At 42.9% G+C, this 27,242-nt stretch overlaps 1 protein-coding gene across 2 annotated transcripts in view; it reads left to right on the top strand.

Annotated features, from left to right (window-relative positions):
- The window catches only part of LOC133151487 (VPS10 domain-containing receptor SorCS1), a 214,455-nt gene that overhangs the window by 47,117 nt on the left and 140,096 nt on the right, over positions 1 to 27,242 (top strand). For both annotated transcript variants that reach the window (XR_009713916.1, XM_061274566.1), the window contains exon 2: positions 20,820 to 20,887. Coding sequence is in view for 1 of the 2 variants with exons in the window: in XM_061274566.1 (XP_061130550.1) it covers positions 20,820 to 20,887 (68 nt within the window). In the remaining variant the exon portion in view is untranslated. The remainder of the gene's footprint in view (positions 1 to 20,819; positions 20,888 to 27,242) is intronic.

Here is a 27,242-nt window from a genome sequence, read left to right as displayed (position 1 = left end):
ATCAGGCTTAAAATAACTGTAGCCCCACATAGAAGCAAAGTTTTCAAAGTGAGTAATCACGGAAGAAATAACTAAGTGCAGCTCATAGCCATAATAGGTGGAACTAGTCACGGTGTCTAACAATTTGATGTGACTAATGGAAACCCTGTCAATTTGCTGTTTTTATTAAGCATTTGTTTTTCTGTTAAAGCTGGCATGTGATCAAGACATGTGGCAGTGTTTGTTTGTCTATCGATCCATCTATCTATCCATCCATCTATCTATCTATCTATCTATCTATCTATCTATCTATCTATCTATCTATCTATCTATCTATCTATCTATCTATCTATCTATCTATCTATCTATCTACCTACCTACCTATCTATCTATCTATCTATCTATCTATCTATCTATCTATCTATCTATCTATCTATCTATCTATCTATCTATCTATCTATCTATCTATCTATCTATCTATCTATCTATCTATCTATCTATCTATCTATCTATCTATCTATCTATCTATCTATCTATCTATCTATCTATCTATCTATCTATCTATCTATCTATCTATCTATCTATCTATCTATCTATCTATCTATCTATCTATCTATCTGTCCATCCGTCCACCTGTCCATCCATCCATCCATCCATCCATCCATCCATCCATCCATCCATCCATCCATCCATCCATCCATCCATCCATCCATCCCTCCATCCCTCCCTCCCTCCCTCCCTCCCTCCCTCCCTCCCTCCCTCCCCCCTACCTCCCTCCCTACCTACCTACCTACCTACCTACCTACCTACCTACCTACCTACCTACCTACCTAGATTTAAATGCTCGGAGATTTGCTGACAGTAATGGAGTTCTTCAGGTGGGATGGAGTGGTTAAAAAGCTACTGGCATTAACACGTACTAATGGCTGCACTAATGTTCTTCTTCTAAATTTGTGTTTTTTAATATTCGGAAAACGTAATCCTCTACCAATGGAAATGTTAAGTGGTAGTTTTTCTGTTCTACTTGCGCTAAAAGCAACTTAAAGGATTTTTAACACTTTAACACTAGAACACACTTCTATGATGAACACCTTTTAGTATTTGAATCCACCCAATTAGAGTATTTGAACCTGTGACTTACAGGTATGTTTTGCTGTCCTAGGATACTATCCATCCATCCATTTCTTGAACCGCTTAGTCCCCACGGGGGTCGCAGGCGTGCTGGAGCCTATCCCAGCCGTCATCGGGCAGTAGGCGGGGGACACCCTGAACCGGTTGCCAGCCAATCGCAGGGCATACAGAGACAAACAACGACTTGCACCCGCACTCACACCGAGGGACAATTTGGAGTCTCCAATCGGCCTAACAAGCATGTTTTGGGGATGTGGGAGGAAACTGGAGTGCCCGGAGAAAACCCACGCGGGCCCTGGGAGAACATGCAAACTCCGCACAGGGAGGGCCGGAGGTGGAATCGAACCCGCACCCTCCTGTGAGGCAGACGTGCTACCCAGTGCGCCACTGAGCCGCCTCCTACGATACTACAATACTGCATATCCATGCTCATTTCCAGACTATAAAATTATACTTTTTGTCTAAGCTTTGAATCCTGCATCTTATACTGATTTATTTTGGTAAAAAATGCAATAGAAATGAGGACATTTAATTTAAAACACCTGTGTTTTATAATCTGGTGCGTCATATACGTATATGAACAAAATTTGATTTTCCCCTAATTTTAGCTGGTGCGATTTATAGTCCAGAGATTTCGGTAGTTTTTTTTCCCGTGCACTCTTTTACAGTTGGAAGATATTGTTTAACAACATTAAAATCAAACTAAAGGTCTGACATACAGGACAGGACAACCACTTGCAGCATGATGCAGACTATATTGTTTTGGGGAAAAAGGGATGTGGAGTGCTGGAGATCTGTCTGGGCTCATGCGACAGCGTTGCTGGGACGCGACTGGTTGGTGAGGGCGGCAGTGCAGCGACTGGTTGCTGTCCACGGTGTAACTGGCTGGCAGATAGCTGGAACCAACCTAGCGGGGAAAACAGCAGAGCAAGCGCGCAGCACAGCAGAACGCAGCGGGTAATCGTGGTCAGGGCCAAGCAGGTGGTCGGGGCGGGCGGGAATCAGAGCGTAGTCAGAAATGGGCAAGTGGTCAAGTTCTCTAAGTCAGCAAGGATATGCTCCAGCACGTCCACGACCCTAGTGAGGATAAGATGAATCGGAGGATGAATGAATAACAGCCCAAGATCTACAAATAATTATTTTGTAACAAGCTAACAAGAAGTCTGAAATGTTGGTTTTATTCTGCAATTGGGCAGCATTTTTGGCCTTTTATAGAGGTCATATTTTGACAACCTGCTCTTAAAGGTTTCAGACGATAGTTTTCAAACTTTGTTTTATCCAAACATGTTTAGGATGAAAAGTTATTGGAAGCTTTGGTTTTGTCGTATGTGTTTGCCATGGCAATGTGCTGTGTCCATAGAAAAATGATGTCATTTTTGAGGGTCTTAACCTAGGCAAAAACTCATCTCACTTTGGGACCTTTATAGCTGCTCGCAGCTCGAGTTGTACAGAGATTTCTTCCCACTTCGCGGTTCACCTTCCGCGAATGCGCTACTTTGCGGATTTATAAGTGACAAGACAGGAGATTCATGTGCAACCGTGACACACATTGGTTTCGCAATGCTTGATGTCCCTCGGGTTAATGTAGTGTGGCAATTCTGAAGATGGACACTTTGCATTGCTTTGCAAGCTTTTAATTAACTTACAATACTTCCATGCCCACTCGCGGCCAACAAGAAACACTACGTGTTGGACATTTTAGCACAGTAGTGTTTAAATTTCTAAATAATGTATATAACGTTTCAACTTAACGGAATTCTGTATTTAGCGTAGCGGGTGGTTCTGAATGCATCTCCCGCGAAAAATGAGGGATCACTGTATTTGTAATTATTGATTTAAAACTTGTCACATTCTGTGTACCCTGCGATTGGCTTGCAACCGGTTCAGGGTGTACCCCGCCTACTGCCCGATGACTGCTGGGATAGGCTCCGGCACGCCCGCGACCCCTGTGGGGACAAGCGGTATAGAAAACGGATGGATGGACATTGCCACAAGAGTAGCCGATAGATTCATACTCCGACCCCCCCCCCCCCCCAAATAAGACATTTGCAAACATACGCTTTTACTGAGAACATTTTTGCAATTTTCTCACATGTTAGGAACCAAACCAGGGAATGAATCTTAATTAATTGACATGTATTTTCTTCACTGTCAATTTGAAAAAAATGAATGTCCCGTTTTTGACTAAAAATAGGAAAATCAAAACGTTTTTAAAAATTTTGATTAATTGACAATAATTAACAGACTACCATAATTCCGGACTATAAGCCGCGACTCTTTTCTGAAATTTTGAACCCTGCGGCTTATATAGGATTTTTTCCGTGATTTTTGTGATGACTTGATCACTTTTAAACACACAGATATGTGACACGGTCACTGGCTAAAAAAGTGGTGTGTTGATCGCATGTCTATCCGCCAGGCAAATAGTGCCGTATAATTCACACAAAGAAGAGACAGAACGAGATCAAGATGGACATTACTGAAAGGAAGCTTTTATACACAAACCGTCATTATGGGGCGCTTATATAGGATTTTATTCCGTGATTTGTGATGACTTGATCACTTTTATACACTCGTAAAAAGGCTGTCTACCACTGTTGTGCCGGACCGCTCTGCTGGGCGGAGGCTTATATGACATGGTCACCGGGGAGAAATGCGTGTTGATCGCTAGTCCATCTGCCAGGCAAATAATTCACACAAAGAAGAGAAAAAAACGAGATCAAGATGGACATGACTGAAAGGAAGCTTTTATACACAAACCGTGATTATGGGGGACTAAAGAAATGCATATGATGCCGCTTTTAAGTTAAAGGCAGTCGATGTTGATGACATTGTGTTGCGTCACCCTTTTCTTTATTTCCCGGTCACGTCTACTCTGGAGCTATACGTGTCGCTCGCTAGTTTAATGTAATTTAGCGCTTCGTGCATTCATAAAATTAGCATGAACAGACCCTCATCATGGAAAATGCTAGAAGAAATGCATAAAAGCGACGATGAAAGAGAGACTGAGAAAGTGCGTGGCGAAGGATATCTAACGCTATTCCAATCGGACACTGAGGAGAAAGACTTTGATGGTTTTACTGCACAGGAGGAAGATGAAGACGATGAAGCTCTTTTTTTTTACTTTTACTGGTATGCTTTTTTAACCAGCCCTGTTAGTGCTGTGCTACCGTGTTGCTGTTGTGTTACCGCCGCGTCTCAGTGACTTTTACCGGAGTATATTTTTTAATCCAGGCCTATCAGTGCTGTGTTGCTTCTGTGTTGCTTCTGTGTTGCTGCCGCGTCACAGGCAGTGTTTGGATAGAACTGTTAAGGTATGTTATTAAAACATTAAAAAGCTTTCTGTGTACCGTCTTTCTTTGTAAATAACTCGCGTGCACACTTCCGTGTTGCTGCGGTACTACTGCTGCGTCACAGGCAGCATTTAGAAAGACATGTTAAAGTATGTTATTAAAACTTTAAAAATGTTTTCTGTGTCCTGTCTTTCTTTGTAAATAACTCGTGGGCACGTGCAGTTTATAGTCCGGTGCGACTTGTACAAGACAAATTCTAAAACATCCCCGAATTTTAGCTGGTGCGGCTTATAGTCCGGCGCATCTTATAGTCCGAAAATTACGGTAATTCACTATTAAAATAATCGTTGGTTGCACCCATCACTAGGTGTCATTGTCATTGTGTCCCATGTATGAGATTGGGATAATTAGATTGCGCTATTTGAAGCAGGAGGATCCTGTTGACGCTGGATCAGTACGTTCATTTGTATCATTAGGACCCTCCCCATTTTCTCCACTATAAATAACATCTGTTGTGCCTCCAAAAACATCCCTAAACTAATTCAGATTTCCTGCACCTTGATACTTTTATAATCACATTTGCCAGCTGTTTTTCTAGCTGCTGAGGCATTTTTCACCTTGGAGACATCTAATTACGCATCATCTTGTGCTGTTTTTGTGACATAATGGAGTGTTAGGGGATGCTTCCAAGATTTGCCTTGCCTATGAAGGGAATATCAATATGCTCAGATTGTTTACTTAATTGTAATAAAACAAAGAGACTTGTCCACCAGAGTAGTTTTACTCCTTCAAGAGGAATTTAATATTACTATGTAATGATTTCATACTATTATTTCACATCGTAAATCCCGAAAGATGATGTTTTTATACCGATCTTTCAAAGTCAGTTTTCTAAGCTTAGCTTTTAGTTTAGTAGCTTTTGGTAAAAACATTTTAATTCACCATTTCTCGTGTTTCGATGATATACAGTTTTGGCAAGTTCAGGCAAGGGTGCAGATTGATAGATGGACAAATGGATGGATGGATGGATGGATGGATGGATGGATGGATGGATGGATGGATGGAAACTGAATAGTATTGTTTCAAATCAGTCTTCAATTCATAAATTGCACCCACTTTTGGAATAAAATGATTTCAAAGATTATTAGCGTTATTATATTTTAAATATTGGGATTTGGCTGGCAACCGGTTTAGGGTGTCCCCTGCCTACTGCCCGATGACCGCTGGGGTAGGCTCCAGCATGCCCGGGACCCCCGTGGGGCCAAGTGGTATAGAAAATGGATGGATGGATGGATGGATGGATGGATGGATGGATGGATGGATGGATGGATGGATGGACGGACGGACGGACGGACGGACGGACGGACGGATGGATGGACAGAATACATTCTCAAGGACCAAAATAGATGAATAAAATTATCTCTCAGTATTGCTGCATTCCAACGATCCACAGCCGTTTGTATTCCAAAAGGTATTAATGACTGTTATGACAGTAATAATACAATATTTGCTCTCCATCCATTTTCCTCATCCAAAATCAGGCTCGTTAGCCAAATACACTCTGTTTTCAAATTTCCAACAGCCCAGAGGCTCTTGCTTAACATTAATCATGTGTGGCCCATCAGCACTGTTGACCGCTGCAGGAAATAAACTTCTTTTTTTTTCCGACCAAAAATGGCAGCAGACCTGTGGCCGTGCTTTTGGGTGCTTTCAGCCTACCCGAACACACCACTCTCAAAGTTGTGTTAGGTGTCAAACAGAACCTTCGCCGCATACCTTTTGTGTGGCCATTTCCAGCCCATTTCTAAAACGGAATTGTAACGAAGAAAAGGAAGGTTGACAGAGAGGTCTGTCACTTCGAGGACAAGTGGAAATTGGCATTTTTATTTTTTACTGAAATACAAAACAATAGCCTTGTTCGATAAGAGACTGATGTGGTTGAATTTGGCTGTCAATACACATGAAAAATGCTTGCATTCTCGAAAATGTCACATTGTCGTAAATGCCCCTGAATACCTTACCTTGAGCTCTGCATTTCAGATAGCCTTTTCACACTGCACTTAACAGTGCAGTACTGTGCAAAGCTGTGTCGAGTCACAGCACGGCACGGCAAGAAGCTGCTGCCGAGTGCTATTTTGGTGTACTTTTACATCAAATGGTATGATGAAAATGAAGGAAGCCCCAAACAATGTGGTGAGGTTATTAAATTCTCCAAGTTTCTACCATGGCATTATTATGAGACACAGCCATTCCCTGTTTAATTCTTCTGCACGTCTCTTTCTCATCCTTAAAATAGTCAAACCATGTTATTATTTTACAACAATGCTACCATTTTGCTCAAACCTTGACAAAAAGCTTCTCTTGTTTCTTCTTGCAGTTAGGACCCCTGTGCAGGACCGCTGCACGAATGTTTCCACTCTGAGCAAGTGCAGTGTGAAATGCCCCTCACTCAATTATAAGAAATTCACTCTGCAAACATGTTTCAAACTCATTTCCTCTGAAAATACATTTTTAGTCAAAAATATCTTATTATGCTGTTGAGGGGTATTTAATTATTCACAACTCCATCGAAGGGGATTTCCTGGAAAACAATTTGATGCAGGGCAGTGTGTTTTTTTTTTCCCAATGCTTTTGACAATACCCGCACAAAAGGCAAAGAAGGAAGTTTCCCAACGTCTTTTAATCACATGCTCTCCTTTCAGCCTTTTCCGGATTGCTCATTTGCTTATGAATATATTGTTTCAATTGGGAGCATACAGCCATCTGCCTCACCTTGTTCATACAAGCCAAACACTATAGAATGTTGTGCAGCATCTTCTTGAATGAGCTGTGTTGTATCCTCATCAAGATCAGTATCATGAGGTGATGGAAATATACCAATCGCTTAATGGAGCAGCAGTGTGTTGAGTCTGACGGCTTTGTTTCAACTCTTCTGACTGATTGCTGTTGCTGCTGTGTAGCAGTACCTCATTACGTTGTACTTTTGATTCTTAACAGTACCACCGCATATTAGGAGAGCTTTTGATTTGAGCACTATTTGGGGGCAGTCGTGTACTATTTATTTTGCAAACACCAGACTCCCAGGGTGGTGGTTCTTGATCATCTTATTACAAAACAAGGTTTTTACCAGTAGTATTGTTATATTTTGTCCCAGTTCTTTATCTTTAATGCTATGCTAATAATAATTACCAGGAGGCTGTCTTCTCCGTTTAACTATTAAATGCATGGTAGAAAGATCGAGACACAACTGTGGAGCCTTCTCTTCATGATTATGGAGCAAGGTCCAAGATCCCGACTCTTATACTACACTTGGGTGCCCACCTGCAAGGGGGCGAGTCTGCCTAGCCTGTGGGATAATGTATGACCGTGCAGTCTTAACTGAGATCAACATGTGTGCAAAGAGTGTCATAGAAAAGGGAAAACCACTGAAAGCAAGAGAAGGCTCACAGCAAGATAACGGCATAGCTCAGGGGTGGGCAAACTACGGCCCGCGGGCCACATCCGGCCCACGGGACCGTTTAATCCGGCCCGCCAACCCTGAACAAATTGTATCATTAAACTTTTTTTTTTGGTCATTTTGCCTGCAATGATTGCGTTTCCCCAGTAGATGGGGAAGCGCTCGCCTGCGCAGTTACTACCGGAAGCCGTGTCAGAAAGCTCGGTGCACACTCACAAGTGCGTGTACGTACTCAGCAGTACGGACATGGCGCACTCGCTCTTTATTTGTACCAGTCCCGAATTTAGAGCGTGGGCTGTGACGACAGCATTCTTGTAATTCGCGCGCTGAGCTTTCAGATGCAGTTTTGCGCTAAAGCCACCCACAAACCTTGCCCTGGAATCCTTCCATTAAAATGAGTCGCCCAAGGAAAAGCAAGATGGACACAGTGCCGAGCGTTTAAAAGAGAGTGGCCAATTTGGCTCGACGTACGCGACGTGACGTTCAGCCACATGAACGTCAACATCAACCCGTCACAGATCGAGGTAAATGGACCAACACCTCGGATCTCGCCTAAGAATTGCCACAACTAATTTTACTCCAGACTATGACGCACTAGCAAAAAAGGGAGACCAACAACACTGTTCCCACTGAAAATGAAGGGGAGGCATTTTGAATATGATTTGTACACATAGCAGGGATTGAAACTAGCGACCATTCTCATTTTCAAACAATGCAGGATGCTCAAGGACATTGATGCACCACCTGTTTGCGATTAATCTTAACCTGTAAAGTTCTTAAGGCTTACTTTAAGGAAGTGTTTCCCGTTTCCTCACCTCTGTTACCAAGTGTTTGTGAGTTAAAACTCTGCTCTGATTTTCAGATACCCCTCACCGTGTTGCCGTTTTGATTACCGTTTTTTTCCGTGTATAGTGCGCCCCCATGTATAGTACGCACCCCTAACAATGGCATGCTGATGCTGGAAAAAAGCTTGTACCCATGTATAATACGCACCCAATTTTTATGAATTTTTTAAAAAAAAAATTAATTTTTTTTTTTTTTTTTTTTTTTTAAGTCCCAAAGATCGTCACACACGCAGGGAGGCAATGGGTCCCATTTTTAAAGTCTTTGGTATGGTCTTAACTAGGCTGGATGTCATTTTTTTTGTTGGCGTTGATTTCTCCGACTGCCCCTAAACGCACCACCGCGCTCCGTGCGCAGGGGAATGAGGCGGCTCTGTATGGGAGATACGTTGAAGAGGAATAAAAACAACCTTGGAAACCAAAACTTGCCCCTCGTCGTGACTCGGAGCCGCAACAAATGTTTCGGATTTGTGTAGGGTACATTGTGACAGACGGCAAACTAGCAGGTGATCGAGCGAGCGTCTGATACAAGAGCATTGCGGTCGTATGGAGCGTGTTTGAAATGAACAGCAGAGACGAAAGGAACAAGGCAAAGTGTTGTGAAATAAAATATTACCTGTAATACGCATTTTGTTATTTGCTGATTGAAACTGCTAATTAAACTGTGAATTGAAACTAATAGGTGGAGAACTGAACTCTCGCTCTTTATATAGCTGACGTGTCTTGCGCAACCGTTCTGCGCATCTGTAATGGCGGCCTCCGTATGACGTCCGGTCCGCGATGGAGATTAAAAAACAAACAATATTTGACAATAACACACCATCGAGGATTGCACCATCGCATCAAACGATGTGTCGTCAATTATGAATTTTACTAAGTGTGTTGGGCAGGATGGCTGAATGCGATGCGCGATTGACAACAAACAAGAAGAAAGGTGAGTTTTATTTCGGGGGAGATTTGTCATGTCTCGTCCCCAGTTTTGCTATGTGTCTAGGTTGCCATAGTTTCTGTTCGTGTCACCCCGCTCTTCCTGTGTCACCTCAATCGATGTAACGTGTTTTGTATTTAAGTCCTGTCTGCCCCTCGCTCACCGTTGGATCATTGCATGTGTTACTGTCATTCTGTTCCTGTCTTTGGTAATGTCACCCTGTCTTTTTGTTCCACGACTTTGTCGGTCAGTCCTGTTGTTGGTTTTGTTGTACCATGACTTTATAAAAAAAAAAAAAAAAAAAAAAAATTTAAAAAAAAAAAAAATAATTTTTTTTTTCTTTGTACCCATGTATAATACGCACCCCAGATTTTAGGACAATAAATTAGTAAAATATTGCGCACTATACACGGAAAAAAACGGTACTTTATTTGGGTGTATGCTTTCACCGATTCTTCAAGATGATATATTTGGTCAGAATGTTTGCCGTTTGATGTGATCTCATAAGATAAACATCTTTCATTAATCCAGTGCTTCTCAATTATTTTCTGTTACGCCCCCCCCCCCCCCCTAGCAAGAAGAAATCTATTCGCGCCCCCCCTCCCCACCGTGACTATCCTAACTTGTCTTGTAAGTCGTAAAATGTTGCACTGTCGCAAACGTGACAGAAGTAACAATGAGAGCGCCACTGCCCCCTGCTGTAGTAAACGCGGAATTACACTTTATTCTAGTACTGCCAAAAAAAAAGCCTGTTCCCAAGGGTCACACGCGCCCCCCCAGGAATAGCACTGCGCCCCCCAAGGGGGGCGCGCCCCACTATTTGAGAAGCATTGCATTAATCTGACCTGCAGGCACTGAAGTGATGGAGACTGTTATTCATAATAACAGTGTCGTATTTTATGAGAATCACCGATAGCAGTTTTTTAGTGAATTATTATTATTATTATTATTTTAATGCTGTTAATAAATGCATTTGTTTTAAAAAAAACTTGTTTGGAATATCCATGCTTTACTACCTACCAAAATTTTATGCAATGACCTTTACAGGTCGCTTATATTACTTCACACAAACACTACGTCCATCTGCTCCTGGTTCGGCCCTCCGGTCCAAATTTAGAACCCAGTTCGGCCCGCGAGTCAAAAAGTTTGCCCACCCCTGGCATAGCTCAAGCTACCTAGCTAATCACATGTGCCAGAAAGGCCTCTTCTAACAATATTGCATTTTACATGTATAGTACTTAGATAAGCCCAACCCTGAACAGATATTTGTGTGCCTCAGAATTCAGAACATTCCACTTCACCCTAAACCAGATTCTCTTTCAGGCTGTGCAGATTGAGCCAAGTGCATCAATACCAAACAGATCAATCCTTTACATTTATTTCTATGATTTCAGTAATTGTCAAATACCGTTTTTTTCCGTGTATAGTGCGCAAAATTTAACTAATTTATTGTCCTAAAATCTGGGGTGCGCATTATACATAGGTACAACATTTTTTATTTTTTATTTTTTATTTATTTTTTTTTTTTTTAAAGAAAGTCATGGTACAACAAAACCAACAACAGGACTGACCGACAAAGTCGTGGAACAAAAAGACAGGGTGATATTACCAAAGACAGGAACAGAAACCACATCATGACAGTAACACATGCAACGATCCGACGGTGAGCGAGGGGCAGACAGGACTTAAATACAAAACACGTTACATTGATTGAGGTGACACAGGAAGAGAGGGGCGACGCGAACAGAAACTATGGCAACCTAGACACATAGCAAAACTGGGGACGAGACATGACAAAGCTCCCTCGAAATCAAACTTGAAATCACCTTTCTTCTTGCGCATCGCATTCAGCCATCCTGCCCAACACACTTAGTCAGTAAAATCCATAATTGACGACACATCGTTTGATGCGATGGTGCAATCCTTGATGGTGTGTTATTGTCAAATATTGTTTGTTTTTTAATCTCCATCGCGGACCGGACGTCATACCGAGGCAGTATCACTGCGCATGCGCACTATGGATCCGATTGCGAATAGTCCTCTTCTTGACTGACAATGAATGTGATAGTTTAATACAATCAGCAAATAACAAAATGCGTATTACAGGTAATATTTTATTACCAAACGAGCAGGTGATCGAGCAAACGTCTGATACGAGAGCATTGTGTTCGTATGAAGCGTGTTTGAAGTAAACAGCAGGGAAGAAAGCGCATCTGTAATGGCGGCCTCCGTATCATATCCGGATTAAAAAAAAAAAAAAAAAAAATGTTTTTGTACCCATGTATAATGCACACCCCAGATTTTAGGACAATAAATTTAATAATTTTTGCGCATTATACATGGGAAAAAACGGTATTTGGAATTCAGTATAAATTCATTAATTCACTCATTCAGTTTTTTCCTATCCTGTCTCTTACAGTTGAAGTGTAGGCTACAAATAATGAAAATTACAGACCTCTGTCATAATTTTAAGTGGGAGAAATTGCACAATCGGTGGCTAAATAAATACTCTTGCTTCCACTGTATTGTCCGAGTATTAGTGGACATAATAATCTAGCGACAAAGTGTCACTTTACCTCGCCGTGGTTGTCACTGCTACTAGTATAAATGTAGATGTTATAAGGCTAAAATACACGAGCCTTTGAATTTAGGTAGTCTTTCGGTTGGCGGCATGTGCCTCTCGTGTTTTTTCTTGTGTCATCAGAACAACCTGTTTTTGCCAGTGTTGTTTTGGTGATAAATGTATTTTTATCCTAAGCGTGGAGCGGAAGTGAGTAAACAACAAAAATAATAATGCTAATAATTATAAAAATGGTCTTCAAAGTATTCTACCTGCTGACTCACGACGTCCCGAGTCGAGGTCAGCAGCACGCCATCTCCACTGTAAACAGTGTTGACGTTGCACTGCTTCCCCCTCCTGAGACGCAGGATGGTGGACCAGAATTTCCTTGAAGCTGTCCGGAAGTCATTCTCCATGGCCTCGCCAAACTCCTCCCACGCCCGGGTTTTTGCCTCAGCAATCGCCGAAGCCGCGTTACACTTGGCCATCCGAAAATCACATCGGTTGCCTCAGGCAACCACACCGCTCAGGCAGCCACATGCCAGTACGGCCCGATAGGACTCCTTCTTCAGCTTGAAGCCATCCCTTACTGCCGGTGTCCACCAGCGGGTTTGTGGGTTGCCGCCACGACAGGCACCGACCACCTTACAGCCACAGATCCGGTCGGCTGCCTCAACAATGGAGGCACGGAACATGGTCCCCTTGGACTCAAAGTCGACGGCCTCCTCCGGGACGTGGGAGAAGTTCTACCGGAGGTGGGAGTTGAAGCTCTTCCTGACAGGGGATTCTGTCAGACGTTTCAGGCAGACCCTCACAGAGTGTTTGGGTCAGCCAGGTCGGACCGTCATCTTCCCCCACCATCGGAGCCAACCCACCACCAGGTGGTGATCAGTTGAAAGCTCCGACCCTCTCTTCACCCGAGTGTCCAAAACATGCGGCCGCAAATTCGATGACCCGACTAAAAAGTCGATCATCGAACTGTTGTCTAGGGTGTCCTGTTGCCAAGTGCACACATTGACACCCTTATGCTTGAACATGGTGTTCATTATAGACAATCCGTGTCGAGTGTAGAAGTCCAATAATAGAACACTGCTCGGGTTCAGATCGGGGGGAGCCGTTCCTCCCAATCACGCTCCTCCAAGACTCACTTTCATTGCCCATGTGAGCATTGAAGTCACCCAGCAGAACGATGGAGTCCCCAGAAGGAGCGCTCTCCAGCACTTCTTTCAAGGACTACAAAAATGGTGGGTACTCTGAGCTGCCATTTGGTGCATAGACACAAACAACAGTCAGGACCGGTCCCCCCACCCGAAGGCGGAGGGAGACTACCCTCTCGTTCACCGGAGTGAACCCCAATGTGCAGGCACCCAGCCGGGGGGCAACAAGTATGCCCACACCTCCCCGACGCCTCTCACCGTGGGCAATTCCAGAGGGCTTGTATCAGAGCCCAAACTGTGTGTGGACGCAAGTCCGACTATGTCTAGTCGGAACATTTCTGCCTCGTACAGCAGCTCGGGTTCCTTTCCAGCCAGAGAGGTGACATTCCATGTCCCAAGAGCCAGTTTCTACAGCCGGCGATCGGACCGCCAAGGTCCCCGCCTTTGGCCACTGCACAGCTCACTGCACACAACCCCTTTGGCCCATCCTACAGGTGGTCAGCCCATGGGAAGGGGGACCCACGTCTCCTTTTCGGGCTGTGCCCGGCCGGGCCCCATGGGTGAAGGCCCGACCACCAGACGCTCGCCCTCGAGCCCCACCTCCAGGCCTTGCTCCAGATGGGGCCCCGGTGACACACGTCCGGGCGAGGGAAAACGAGGTCCATTTATTGTATTCATTATAAGGGGTTCTTGTGAGCCGTGCTTTGTCTGGTGCCTCACCTAGGACCCTTTTGCCATGGGTGACCCTACCAGGGGCATGAAGCCCCAAACAACATGGCTCCTAGGATCATTAGGACACGCAAACCCCTCCACCACAATAAGGTGACGACACACAGAGAGGGTTTTTAATTTTTATACTTCCATCCATCCATCCATCCATCCATCCATCCATCCATCCATCCATCCATCCATCCATCCATCCATCCATCCATTTTCTATACCGCTTGTCCCCACGGGGGTCGCAGGTGTGCTGGAGCCTATCCCAGCGGTCATCGGGCAGTTGGCGGGGGACACCCTGAACCGGTTGCCAGCCAATCGGCAATATTTAAAACATAATAACGCTAATAATCTTTTAAATCATTTTATTCAAAAAGCGGGTGTTACGTATTTATGAATTGAAGACTGATTTGAAACAACACTATTCAGTTTCCGTTTATGCATATGCACTGTAAATTCCAAATGAAGAAATGAAATGTGCCAAATAAAATCTCACCAAATGCGTCACATTGGAGAGGGTAGCTCTGACAGCAGGCCATCTCTGCTGGCCCTGACTTTGTTGTATTTACAGTAGGAAAAGCCCATAAGCCTAATTGGCATGGACTGTGATGGAGCATATGCACTTTCCAGTGGGAGTCCAACTGACAGGACCTCTCACTGAGGACTGCCCACATTGTCTCCATATGTGTGAGACAGAAGGCCCCATATGCACACTGCCCTTCAACTAATGAAGCCGAGACTTATACCTCCACCTATTAGTTGGTTTTACAGCTCTTTCCTGTACAGTGTACAGACACGTACTCAACTATTTTCACTCAAGCATTGAGTACAATATATTAGCCACAAGGGACATGAGGGCCGCAAAAGCCCCATCTTTGTGCACATTGAAATGCAGTGATTGCTTTGTCACTTTTATCTCGAGACTCAAAATCATGAATGAATGAATGAATTAATTAATTAATAAATTAATGAATACAGCCCATTCCTGTGTGCTGAATAATCTCTGATCTTTCGGATTTTGGAGCGCATTTTCACAAAGGAAATTATAGAAATAGAAATAAGGTCAAATTGACACCATAAAAAATCCTTTATGCCCAGAGGTAATTCTTAATATTAATATTGAGCAATTTTTATAAAACCATAATAAAAAATACTGTTACAACCTGATTTATTCATTTATATTGATAATATATCCCATATATTGTATCATCTTATAATTGTCATACAAAAATGTTTTGTTACCGTAATTTTCGGACTATGAGTCGCTCCGGAGTATAAGTCGCACCAGCCATAAAATGCCCAAAAATTAAAAAAAACAAACATATATAAGTCGCTCCGGAGTATAAATCGCATTTTGGGGGGCTATTTATTCGACAAAATCCAACACCAAGAACAGACATAAACGAGCAACAACAGGCTAAACGATACGGTATGCTAACGTGACAAACACAAACGAGGAGCTGAGAACGGGTGTGACGTAACATTCAGTTATTTAATAAAAACTATAACATAAATAACATGTTTATAAAACCATCTGTGTCACTCCAATTCTTTAAATCCATCGATCAAATTTCTCATCCTTTATGTCATCCTGGTGACAGAGGACATGTCCAGAGGATATGGCGCTTTAAAGTGTTAATTACTTTATTTAATTCTTTCTCTCTATTTTTCATGTTTTGAATATCTTCAAGATAAAGATATCAAAGCATGTGAAGTGATCAACTATACTAAAAATAACATGTGAAGTGGTCAGTTATACTTGTAAGTGATGTGTTAATGATGAAGTAAAAATTTGTGAAAAAAAACATATATAAGTCGCTACTGAGAATAAATCCAAACTATGAAAAAAAACGTGATTTATAGTCCGAAAATTACGGTATTACCCAAAATCTAAAATACCTTAATTTTACCGTAATACCGTAGTTTGGGTGGGGTGGGGAATTATAAGGAGCGACTTATGTGTTTTTTTTCTAAAATTAAAAAAAAAAAAAAGAAAAAAGTGAAACCGCAATAAACAAACCGCGATGTAGCAAGGGATTACTGTAATTTGAATTTCAAGTGACGTCAGCAGCGCGACGCGGTGTGGCGCGGCGGTTGTTTACAAAAAGGACAAAGATTGATCACGGGATGCCGAAGATGACGAAGGGCCCCACGTACTACCGGCATCATTAGCGGCTTTGTTTTTAAGTGACACGGAGGATGAAGAGTTGCAAGGATTTAAGGATTTGGAGTGACACAGAAGGTTTGAAAAACTGTTATGGCTTTTACGCACGCCCGGTCCTACTCTACGGAGCACTCTTTCACCTCCGTGGATAGAAGTCGGGGGCCGGCGCTCGGCCGGGTGGCTGTCAGGGGACGGTGGATGGGGCTCGATCATGGCTTTTACGCACGCCCGGTCCTATTCTATGGATCTCTCTTCCACCTCCGTGGCAGGAAGTCCACGCCGCCATATCTAATTTATTTATCGTTATATGGGCCTGTGGAATATTTTGAAGTGCAAGCGCCGTCAGCAGCGTGCACCCATTGTTGACAAAGGACGATCGATGGATTTAGTTTAGTTTATTGTTTAGCACATATTATTACATCAATAACTGCAAGGAGGGAGACAAAGCCTAGGGCTTGTAAAGAGCTCCACTCCTTCTAACCCCTGATTCCAACTCTTAATGCTGAGTGCCAAGCAGGGAGGGTCCCATTTTTACAGTCTTTGGTATGACCCGGCCGGGGTTTGAACACAACCTTCCAGTCTCAGGGCGGACACTCTAACATCACTCTAACCACGAGGCCACTGAGCTGGTAACACTTGATCCACATATAAGGCGCACTGTTGACTTTTGATAAAAATGTAGGTTTTTAGGTGCGCCTTATAGGGTGGAAAATACGGTAATTTATTGCCCTAAAATCTGGGGTGCGCATTATACATGGGTACACATTTTTTTTTTTTTTTTTTTTAAGAAAATCATGGTACAACAAAACCAACAACAGGACTGACCGACAAAGTCGTGGAACAAAAAGACAGGGTGACATTACCAAAGACAGGAATAGAAACCAAACAGACATCATGACAGTAACACATGCAATGATCCGACGGTGAGCGAGGGGCAGACAGGACTTAAATACAAAACACGTTACATCGATTGAGGTGACACAGGAAGAGAGGGGCGACGCGAACAGAAACTATGGCAACCTAGACACATAGCAAAACTGGGGACGAGACATGACAAATCTCCCTCGAAATCAAACTTGAAATCACCTTTCTTCTTGCGCATCGCATTCAGCCATCCTGCCCAACACACTTAGTCAGTAAAATTCATAATTGACAACACATTTGATGCGATGGTGCAATCCTTGATGGTGTGTTATTGTCAAATATGGTTTGTTTTTTAATCTCTATCGCGGACCGGACGTCATACCGAGGCAGTATAACTGCGCATGCGCACTATGGGACAGCTGCGCAGAACGGATGCGCAAGACACGTCAGCTATTTACTAATGAGCGATGAATGTGATAGTTTAATACAATCAGCAAATAACAAAATGCGTATTACAGGTAATATTTTATTTCACAACACTTTGCCTTGTTCCTTTCGTCTCTGCTGTTCACTTCAAACACGCTCCATACGAACGCAATGCTCTCGTATCAGACGCTTGCTCGATCACCTGCTCGTTTTCTGTCACAATGTATCCGACACAAATCCGAAACATTTGTTGCGGCTCCGAGTCACGACGAGGGGCAAGTTTTGGTTTCCAAGGGTGTTTTTATTCCTCTTCAACGTCTCTCTCATACAGACCCGCCTTTTTCACATGTCCGCACTGATCGCGGTGGTGCCTTTACGGGCAGTCGGAGAAATCAACGGCAACAAAAAAAAATACATCCAGCCTAGTTAAGACCATACCAAACACTATAAAAATGGGACCCACTGCCTCCCTGCGTGTGTGACGATCATTGGGACTTTTGGGGAATTAAAAAAAATAAATAAATTGGGTGCGTATTATACATGGGTACAGGCTTTTTTCCAGCATCAACATGCCATTTTAGGGTGCGTATTATACATGGGGGCGCATTATACACGGAAAAAAACTGTACTATGTATAGTCATTTACCATACAGTCTGGTGACATCACCCACAAAGATGACAGTGAGATCAAAAATGAAAAGAAAAAAAAGGTTGTTAGACTTTGGCATCAGTCATCAATCACCCCGCTTCAATGGCAGAACGCGGATGAATTTAAAGACATAAAATGGGAATAATCCTTTATAAAAATTAAAATTGACTGACGCAAACGTGAGTTCTTCATCTTTTTATTGAAAACAACATGGAAAAGATGATTTACATACATATATGAGTTCTCAATGTAAATAGTTTTTTTTTTACTTGTTTGAATGGATCATTTTAGATGATTTCGCCAGAATAAACCCTTAAAGGTGACCCATTATTGCTCACTGAGGTAAAGTTTTGTTATTACACTAACAGCATGTGTGAGGTCATGTGAGACTTTGGTTTGAACTCTAGAGGTTTCTGCAACTTTAAATGCAGGCTTTAGATCAGGGGCCAGATTTAGTAACGTGAAGATGCCCGGGTGCCAAATGCTGCGTGTTCGCTTCTCTTCCGGTGGGGGGGGGGGGGGGTGGTGGTTAATGGGACGTCAAACGCTGCGTGTTTGCTTCTCTTCCGGGGGGGCGGTGCAGCCATTTCTGGGGACTCGCGGTAAAAGTTTTTCTTCGCTTGATTTCATTTGTGTGGCGGGCTCCATCTAGTGTTGAAACTGAGAAGTGCTCAAGCTGTTGAGCTCAAGCTTCTTGTGCGGGCCATATTCAATTATGTTTTCAGAATTTGCTGCGGGCCAATAAAAACAGTTGGCCCGCGGGCCGTAGTTTGGACACCCCTGCTTTAGATGTTTGGTGGACAATCCAGGTCAAATTCCTAATTGGATGACCTTGAGAACATTTGACGAATTATTTGACTGTATGTCAGTTTACATCAGCTTAACTTCAAAAAAGAATGTGGAGGAGGAAGTGAATAAATCCAGTGGAAGTGAAAAGCTGTGTGGAGCAAGTGTCAATTTAGCCTCCAGCTGGGCAGCTGAAAGCATTTGTTCAGTCATTAGCATGCAAAGGTCTAGTCTAGTCTAGACATTTAAGGTTATTCATTCCCCAGGCCAATTCTCCACTACACCGACAACATGCTCTTCCTAAATCACTCTTAATAAACACTCTTTACTAATGCTGTTATCCTCGTGGTTATTTTCCTCTGCACATTTTAATAGCCCAAAGCTGGCCAAATGCACTGCACGATTTGAGTATTTTGAGGACTGCAGATGTTACCTCATGCTTAATAAGCGATATCACACAGGCCCCAAGCAATGAAATTCCACCCGAGGTGCATCTGTTAAGCTTGTACTCACAGGAATGACATGCTGGTGGAAATCTCTAACAAAGTCACTTAAGTCACACACTTTCTCAACTACTCCAATTACAAACAGCTCCTGGAAAGGGCACACATGAATGATAGGGGATAGATTGGATTACCATGCTTATTTTTGTATAAATACAGTGACTAATTGTTTACAGCTACATATGCCATGTGACATTTTTTTGTGCTTGAAGTGTTAAGGTTGTATACAGTAATCCCTTGCTACTTTGCGGTTCACCTATCGTGGCCGCGGTCCATCACGTTTTTCTTTTTAAATTGGGGATAGATTTGGTGCATCGCGGAGTCTCACACACACACACATTCACACCGTCATATGAAATGAAATACACAAGACAGCCAAGTGCACCCCTACACCATCAGCGACTCCCCGTTGCGTCGCGGCTTTTTGCGGTGCCACTTTATAAAATTATAAAAGTCTTGTGCGGATGCCAGCAGTCGGCCAGCACGAGCAGAGAGGAGCCAGACACATTTACACTTCAAAAATGGTTCATAAAAGTCTTGTGTGGATATTGTAACAATATATTTACCGTAATTTTCGGACTATAAGTCACGTTTTTTTTTTCATAGTTTGGGTGGGGGGGCGACTTATACTCAGGAGCGACTTATACATATATGTTTTTTTTTCCACTTTTTTGGGCATTTTATGGCTGGTGCGACTTATACTCCGGTGCGACTTAAAGTCCGAAAATTACGGTACTCATGTTTATTTTCTTATTGATTTAAATAAATACGAATGTTTCTTCACGTCAGTTTGAAATAAACATTTTTTTAAAAAAACAATAGTGTATAAAACTACAATAATGTTTCATAAAAGTCTTGTGCGGATATTGTAACAATGTATTTACTCATTTTTTTTCTATTTATTTAAATAATGTTTATGAAAATCAGTTTGACTTTAGAATGTTTACTGAAGTGTTTGAAAATACAAAAAGCATTTAAAAGTACAATATACAGTGCTTATAAATACATAAACTACAATAAAGGTTCATAAAAGTCTTTAATGGATATTGTAACAATATTTTTCTCTACATCGGGGATTTTCACCTATCGCGGGTGGTCTTGGAACCAATTATCTGCGATAAACTACAGATTACTGTATTTATATTGCAGTGAAGTAATGATGAAAATGATCTCTAAACAAAAAATATGAATCACATTGCCATAAAATATGGATCACAAAAAATCACAAAGAGGTAGCTCTCACCTTCAACAAGAATATTGATCCATATTATATATTGAATAATAACAGACAATTGACTATGGTAGAACTAATCACTCCAGTGTTCAAAATATTTAAATAATCTATTTATGTCATCTTTTGCAGGTGATTTTGATGCTGACCAAATTATTTGACTTCAACCTCAACAGTGTTACTGAGAGCTCTCTATGGAGGTAAGCTATTTATATTTTCAAGTGCCAATGATGGAACTTTAAAATTACGTATTCCAGACCAACGCCCCCCCGAAAAATGATTGCAAAACCATTGGGCATACTGACTACAACAGTATTCTTCAGATTGAAACACTCATCATTCATGCATTCAGTAGACTGAAGAGTTTGACCCCCAAAACAAAAAATGATTCCAGGGATAAGAAGGCAAACGTTAGGCAATGTCAAGACAATACTTAGTGACAATACTGAAAGAAATGTCAGATACTGCAAGGAAAGTATTTGCACATAGAGTGGAATCTAGATTTAAGAAAAAAAAAAAGGTCTAAAAACACCCCATACGTATAAAAATATTTTGTAGTTCTGTGCAATGTAAAAATGCCCTGTAGAGTACAACGTGATTGTAAATAAACATCGTTATTGTAAATAAATATTGAGAAAATCTTTAAACTGTTTGAAATTTTTTAGTTTATCCAAAACTACGCAAATTTACAAGGTGGAAAGGTCATGTGGAAACTTGGTGACAAAAAGTAGACTAGATTTTAAAGTGGCAAAAAGCAGTAGTGGCACAGATTTTCATAATATGATTTTGGTGGATTTGATTGAGGCGCAAGAAGACAGATTCAGCGCTCAGTGAAATGTGCGTGTTGCATGTCATCTTATTTCAATCATAAGTATAGAAACTGTATCGGCCAATTCTTCAGAATCGTTTTAGACATCCATTCATTCCTCCCACGTTCCAAAAACATGTATGGTAGGCCCATTGACCACTTTATAATGTTCATAGGCATGATTGTGAGTATGGATGATTGGATGTCTATGTGTGCCCTGCGATTGTCTTGCGACCAGATCAGGGTGTCCTCCGCCTTCCACCCAAAGACTGCTGGGATAGGCTCAAGCCCGCCCACGAACCTTGTGAAGAGTGTCTTACGGATTTCATGGCAACTTCTTAAAGTGGCTTGCGTCATACTTATCTAATCACAGATAGCGAGTTGTCAGTGGTGCTCAATCCCCCTGGTGTCATGTTACATTAGGAGTTCCACAAGGTTCAGTTTTGGGTCCTTTAATGTTTAGGATACAGACTGCTGTTAATGGCCCAAACCCTTTGACCAATACTCGACAGGACCTCCTTACGGAGTCATGAGGGTAGTCGGACGTCTTAATCTGTCAAGCCATGTCCTTTAAAAACATCAAGGAAACAGTTTCAAAAGAATTTAACACTGTCAACCAAGAGGTCAAATAGTTTGAAAAGGGTGCACGAGCGTTAGCAATTTCAAAATTACCGCCTACTTCAAGGACAGCAGGGACGCACGGAGCCTTTGGCAGGGCATTCAGACCATCACGGATTACAAGCCCGCGCCGCAGAGCTGTGAAGGCGACGTCCGTCTGCTCAATGACCTCAACCGCTTCTTTGCTCGCTTCGACGCTCAGAACAGCACTTGCCCGCTGAAGGCCACTCCCCTTTCACACGAGCTGCCCCTGTGCCTCTCCGCTGACAGCGTGAGGAGGGCGCTTGCCGCTATCAACATCCGTAAGGCGGCGGGCCCTGACAACATCCCGGGTCGAGCGCTGAAGGACTGCGCTGGTGAGCTGACGGATGTCTTCACAGACATCTTTAACACTACCCTGCAGCAGGCCATCGTCCCGTCATGTTTCAAAGCTGCCACCATCGCTTCAATGACTACCGCCCCGTGGCACTTACGCCCATCATCATGAAGTGCTATGAGCGGCTTGTCATGGAGCACATCCGATCCATTCTCCCCCCCACCATTGACCCCTTCCAGTTTGCGTACCGAGCCAAACCGTCCTCTGAGGATGCCATCTGCTCTGCCCTCCACTCGGCCCTCACCCACCTGGAGAGAAGGGACTCGTATGTGAGATTGCTGTTTGTGGACTTCAGTTCTGCCTTCAACACCATTGTGCCACAACGCCTCATCAGCAAACTTGAAACGCTGGGTCTCAGTACCTACCTCTGCAACTGGCTACTGGACTTCCTCTGTCAGAGGCCACAGGTAGTACGTGTTGGCGACAAAATCTCCGCCAGCATCACGCTGAGCAGGGGGGCCCCCCAAGGCTGCGTGCTCAGTCCGTTGCTCTTCACCCTCCTGACGCATGACTGCACTGCAACCTACAGCGACAACCGTATAGTGAAGTTTGCTGACGACACGACTCTGGTGGGTCTCATCACCAAGGGAGACGAGACTCAATACAAGCTGGAGGTTGACCTTCTGACCACGTGGTGCAGGGACAACATTCTCCTGTTGAACGTCGACAAGACCAAGGAGATTGTTGTGGACTTCCAGAAGGGTCACACCCAACACCTGCCGCTGACCATCGACGGTGCTGTGGTGGAGAGGGTGAGCAGCGCCAAGTTCCTGGGGGTGCACATCAGTGAGGATCTCTCCTGGTCCACCAACACCGCATCACTGGCAAAGAAAGCCCAGCGCCGCCTGTACTTCCTGCGGAAACTCAGGCGAGCGAGCGCTCCTCCGGCCGTCATGACTACATTTTACCGCGGCACTATTGAGAGCGTCCTCTCCAGCTGTATTGCTGTTTGGGGTGGCGGCTGCACTGACTACAACTTGAAGGCCCTGCAGCGCATAGTGAACACGGCTGGTAAGATTATTGGTGCTTCGCTCCCCTCCTTGAAGGAAATTTCAACCTCCCATCTCACCAGCAAGGCGACCGCGATTGTGAGTGATGTGAGACACCCCGCTCACTCTTTGTTCGAGCTTCTGCCCGCTGGGAAGAGGTACATAAACCTGCGCTCCCGCACCACCAGACTCTCAAACAGCTTCATACTCCAGGCTGTTAGGATCCTGAACTCGCTTCCCCATTCTGCGTAGCGTCCTGTACTTTTACTGTCTGTATGCACACTGGCTCTTATTTGTTGTGTTATCTGTTTATTTATTATTTATTGTTACTTTTATTAGTTATTGTTTGTGCCTTCTTGTTTTTTATATTGTGTCGTTTACTTGTATGTCTATTGTGTAATAGGTCTTGTCACCGTGGGATAGAGAAAACGTAATTTCGATCTCTTTGTGTGTCTTGGCATGTGAAGACGTTGACAATAAAGCAGACTTTGACTTTGACTTATCAATGAAAAAGTTCAGAATTTCACAGAAAGGCAAATAGTTTGAGAGGGGTTAAGAATAATGTCACTAGTTTTGAATTACCGTTTTTTTCTGTGTATAATGCGCCCCCATGTATAATACGCACCCTAAAAATGGCATGCTGATGCTGGAAAAAAGCCTGTACCCATGTATCATACGCACCCAATTTTTATGATTTTTTTAAATTTTTTTTTTTTTTTTTAAGTCCCAATGATCGTCACACACGCAGGGAGGCAATGGGTCCCATTTTTATAGTCTTTGGTATGGTCTTAACTAGGCTGGATGTAATTTTTTTTGTTGGCGTTGATTTCTCCGACTGCCCCTAAACGCACCACCGCGCTCCGTGCGCGCATGTAAAAAAGGCGGCTCTGTATGGGAGAGACGTTGAAGAGGAATAAAAACACCCTTGGAAACCAAAACTTGCCCCTCGTCGTGACTCGGAGCCGCAACAAATGTTTCGGATTTGTGTAGGGTACATTGTGACAGACAGCAAACGAGCAGGTGATCGAGCAAGCGTCTGATACGAGAGCATTGCGGTCGTATGTTGTACCATGACTTTCTTTAAAAAAAAATAAATAAATAAAAATAAAAAAAATAATAATAACTTTGTACCCATGTATAATGCGCACCCCAGTTTTTAGGACAATAAATTTGTTAAATTTTGCGCACTATACACGGAAAAAAACGGTATAACACGCACCCAATTATTTTTATTTTTTTTAAAGTCCCAATGATCGTCACACACGCAGGGAGGCAATGGGTCCCATTTTTATAGTCTTTGGTATGGTCTTAACTAGGCTGGATGTAATTCTTTTTGTTGGCATTGATTTCTCCGACTGCCCGTAAAGGCACCACCGCGATCAGATGAAAAGAGAGGAAAGTGACGTGCGGACATGTGAAAAAGGCGGCTCTGTATGAGAGAGACGTTGAAGAGGAATAAAAACACCCTTGGAAACCAAAACTTGCCCCTCGTCGTGACTCGGAGCCGCAACAAATGTTTCGGATTTGTGTAGGGTACATTGTGACAGCAAACGAGCAAATGATCAAGCAAGCGTCTGATACGAGAGCATTGCGTTCGTATGGAGCGCGTTTGAAGTGAACAGCAGAGAAGAAAGTAACAAGGCAAAGTGTTGTGAAATAAAATATTACCTGTAATACGCATTTTGTTATTTGCTGATTGAAACTGCTAATTAAACTGTGAATTGAAACTAATGGGAAGAAAACTGATTTCTCACTCTTTATATAGCTGACGTGTCTTGTGCATCCGTTCTGCGCATCTGTAATGGCGGCCTCCGTATGATATCCGGTTTGCGATGGAGATTAAAAACCAAACAATATTTGACAATAACACACCATCAAGGATTGCACTATCGCATCAAACGATGTGTCGTCAATTATGAATTTTACTGACTAAGTGTGTTGGGCCTGATGGCTGAATGCGATGCGCAATTGACAACAAACAAGAAGAAAGGTGATTTCAAGTTTTATTTCGAGGGAGATTTGTCGTGTCTCGTCCCCAGTTTTGCTATGTGTCTAGGTTGCCATAGTTTCTGTTCGCGTCGCCCCTCCCTTCCTGTGTCACCTCAATCAATGTAACGTGTTTTGTATTTAAGTCCTGTCTGCCCCTCGCTCACCGTCGGATCGTTGCATGTTACTGTCATGATGTCTGTTTGGTTTCTGTTCCTGTCTTTGGTAATGTCACCCTGTCTTTTTGTTCCACGTCTTTGTCGGTCAGTCCTGTTGTTGGTTTTGTTGTACCATGATTTTCTTAAAAAAATAATAATAATAAATAAATAAATATTATTATTATTTTTTTATTAAATTTGTACCCATGTGTAATGCGCACCCCAGATTTTAGGACAATAAATTAGTTAAATTTTGCGCATTATACACGGAAAAAAATGGTATTATAATTTTGTGACGGCCTGAATAAGGTTTTACAAACATCTCTATGGGTTTCTTCACGGTGCTCTGGTAGCAGCACCAGCAGGAGTGGAGGCTGCTGGTAATTCAAATGTGGGGAAGCTCAGCTGGGCTTCAGTCAGATTCATCATGCAGAACAGCCTACTGCCTCACAGACCTCAAGAGACGCTGAGCATCTGATCTGCGGGATAAAGGCCAGCATTTAGCCAGTGGCCATCCAATTTTGAGCAGTGTAACAACCCAATGTATAGGAATAAGATCTTGTCCCAAGCGGAGGGACTCAAGTATTTTGCGTCTGAAAATGAGTGAGGGGGGAAATGCGAGTGCAGTGTCTTCTGTGATGTAGTCCACATTTTGGTCTCTCCTGGTGAAGAAGGAGCAATGTTGAAAAGCAAAGCTCTCAATTCACCGGTTTATCATTGTTCCTACTCTCCTTAATATTCACGAGCTCTGGGTTGTGAACAAAATATAAAATGAGATTGCAGATACACCCAGTTGAAATGCATTTCCCTATCACGTGTCTGGGCTCTCTCTTTCAATAGGGTGAGAAGTTGGATCATCTGGGAGGTGTACAGAGTAGAACCACTCTCCGCCATTGAGAGGAGCCAAATGAAATGGCTTCCGATGCTTCCTTAGTGGTGAGGTGTTTAGTACACATATCCTCCTGGGCAAGACAGAGAACATACTAAACAGACTGTATTTTCATAGACGGCACATGCGGAAAAGCTGACATATATTGACCTCAGTACAAGCCCCAAATCTCACTATGCCTGTTTGCCAATTTAGCATGTAAAATCCTTGAAGATACTTATGTCCAGCAGATTCCAATTTGAGAAATGCTCCAAGGCATATGTATGCCTGCTATGACACCGTCAAAGGTCCACAGACATATTTAGGTTGCCAGCATTCTGAGTTTAATGAGCGTACTCTTTCTTGAATACGCCGATTTGCATGCATTTGCAAAAATTACACCCGGTCCAACCCAATTTTGCATATATTTAGAACACACCCTGTGCCAAATTTAAGGCTCTGGTCTCATGGCTGGTTTGGGAATGTCTCGAGAAGAGCTGGATGCATTGGCTGTGGAGAGAAAAGTCTCAGCTTCTTTGTTTGGGTTGCTGCCTCTGTGACTCAACCCCGGATAAATGGAAGAAAACGCATGACAGGTTGTATAAAAAATAAAGGGTTCCCTCGTGTGGTTGATATAAAACAATACCACAAGTCAGTATTTTTAGTGTGTTGTGTGATCCTTCTCTTGGTGTTAAATAAAAAAATATATACTAAGATGCAAACTATTAAATGATCAAATGAAGAAAATGTGA

The sequence above is a fragment of the Syngnathus typhle genome, linkage group LG3, assembly GCF_033458585.1.
Source record: "Syngnathus typhle isolate RoL2023-S1 ecotype Sweden linkage group LG3, RoL_Styp_1.0, whole genome shotgun sequence".
Classification (NCBI taxonomy): domain Eukaryota; kingdom Metazoa; phylum Chordata; class Actinopteri; order Syngnathiformes; family Syngnathidae; genus Syngnathus; species Syngnathus typhle.
This window is presented reverse-complemented; position numbering and strand designations above follow the sequence as displayed.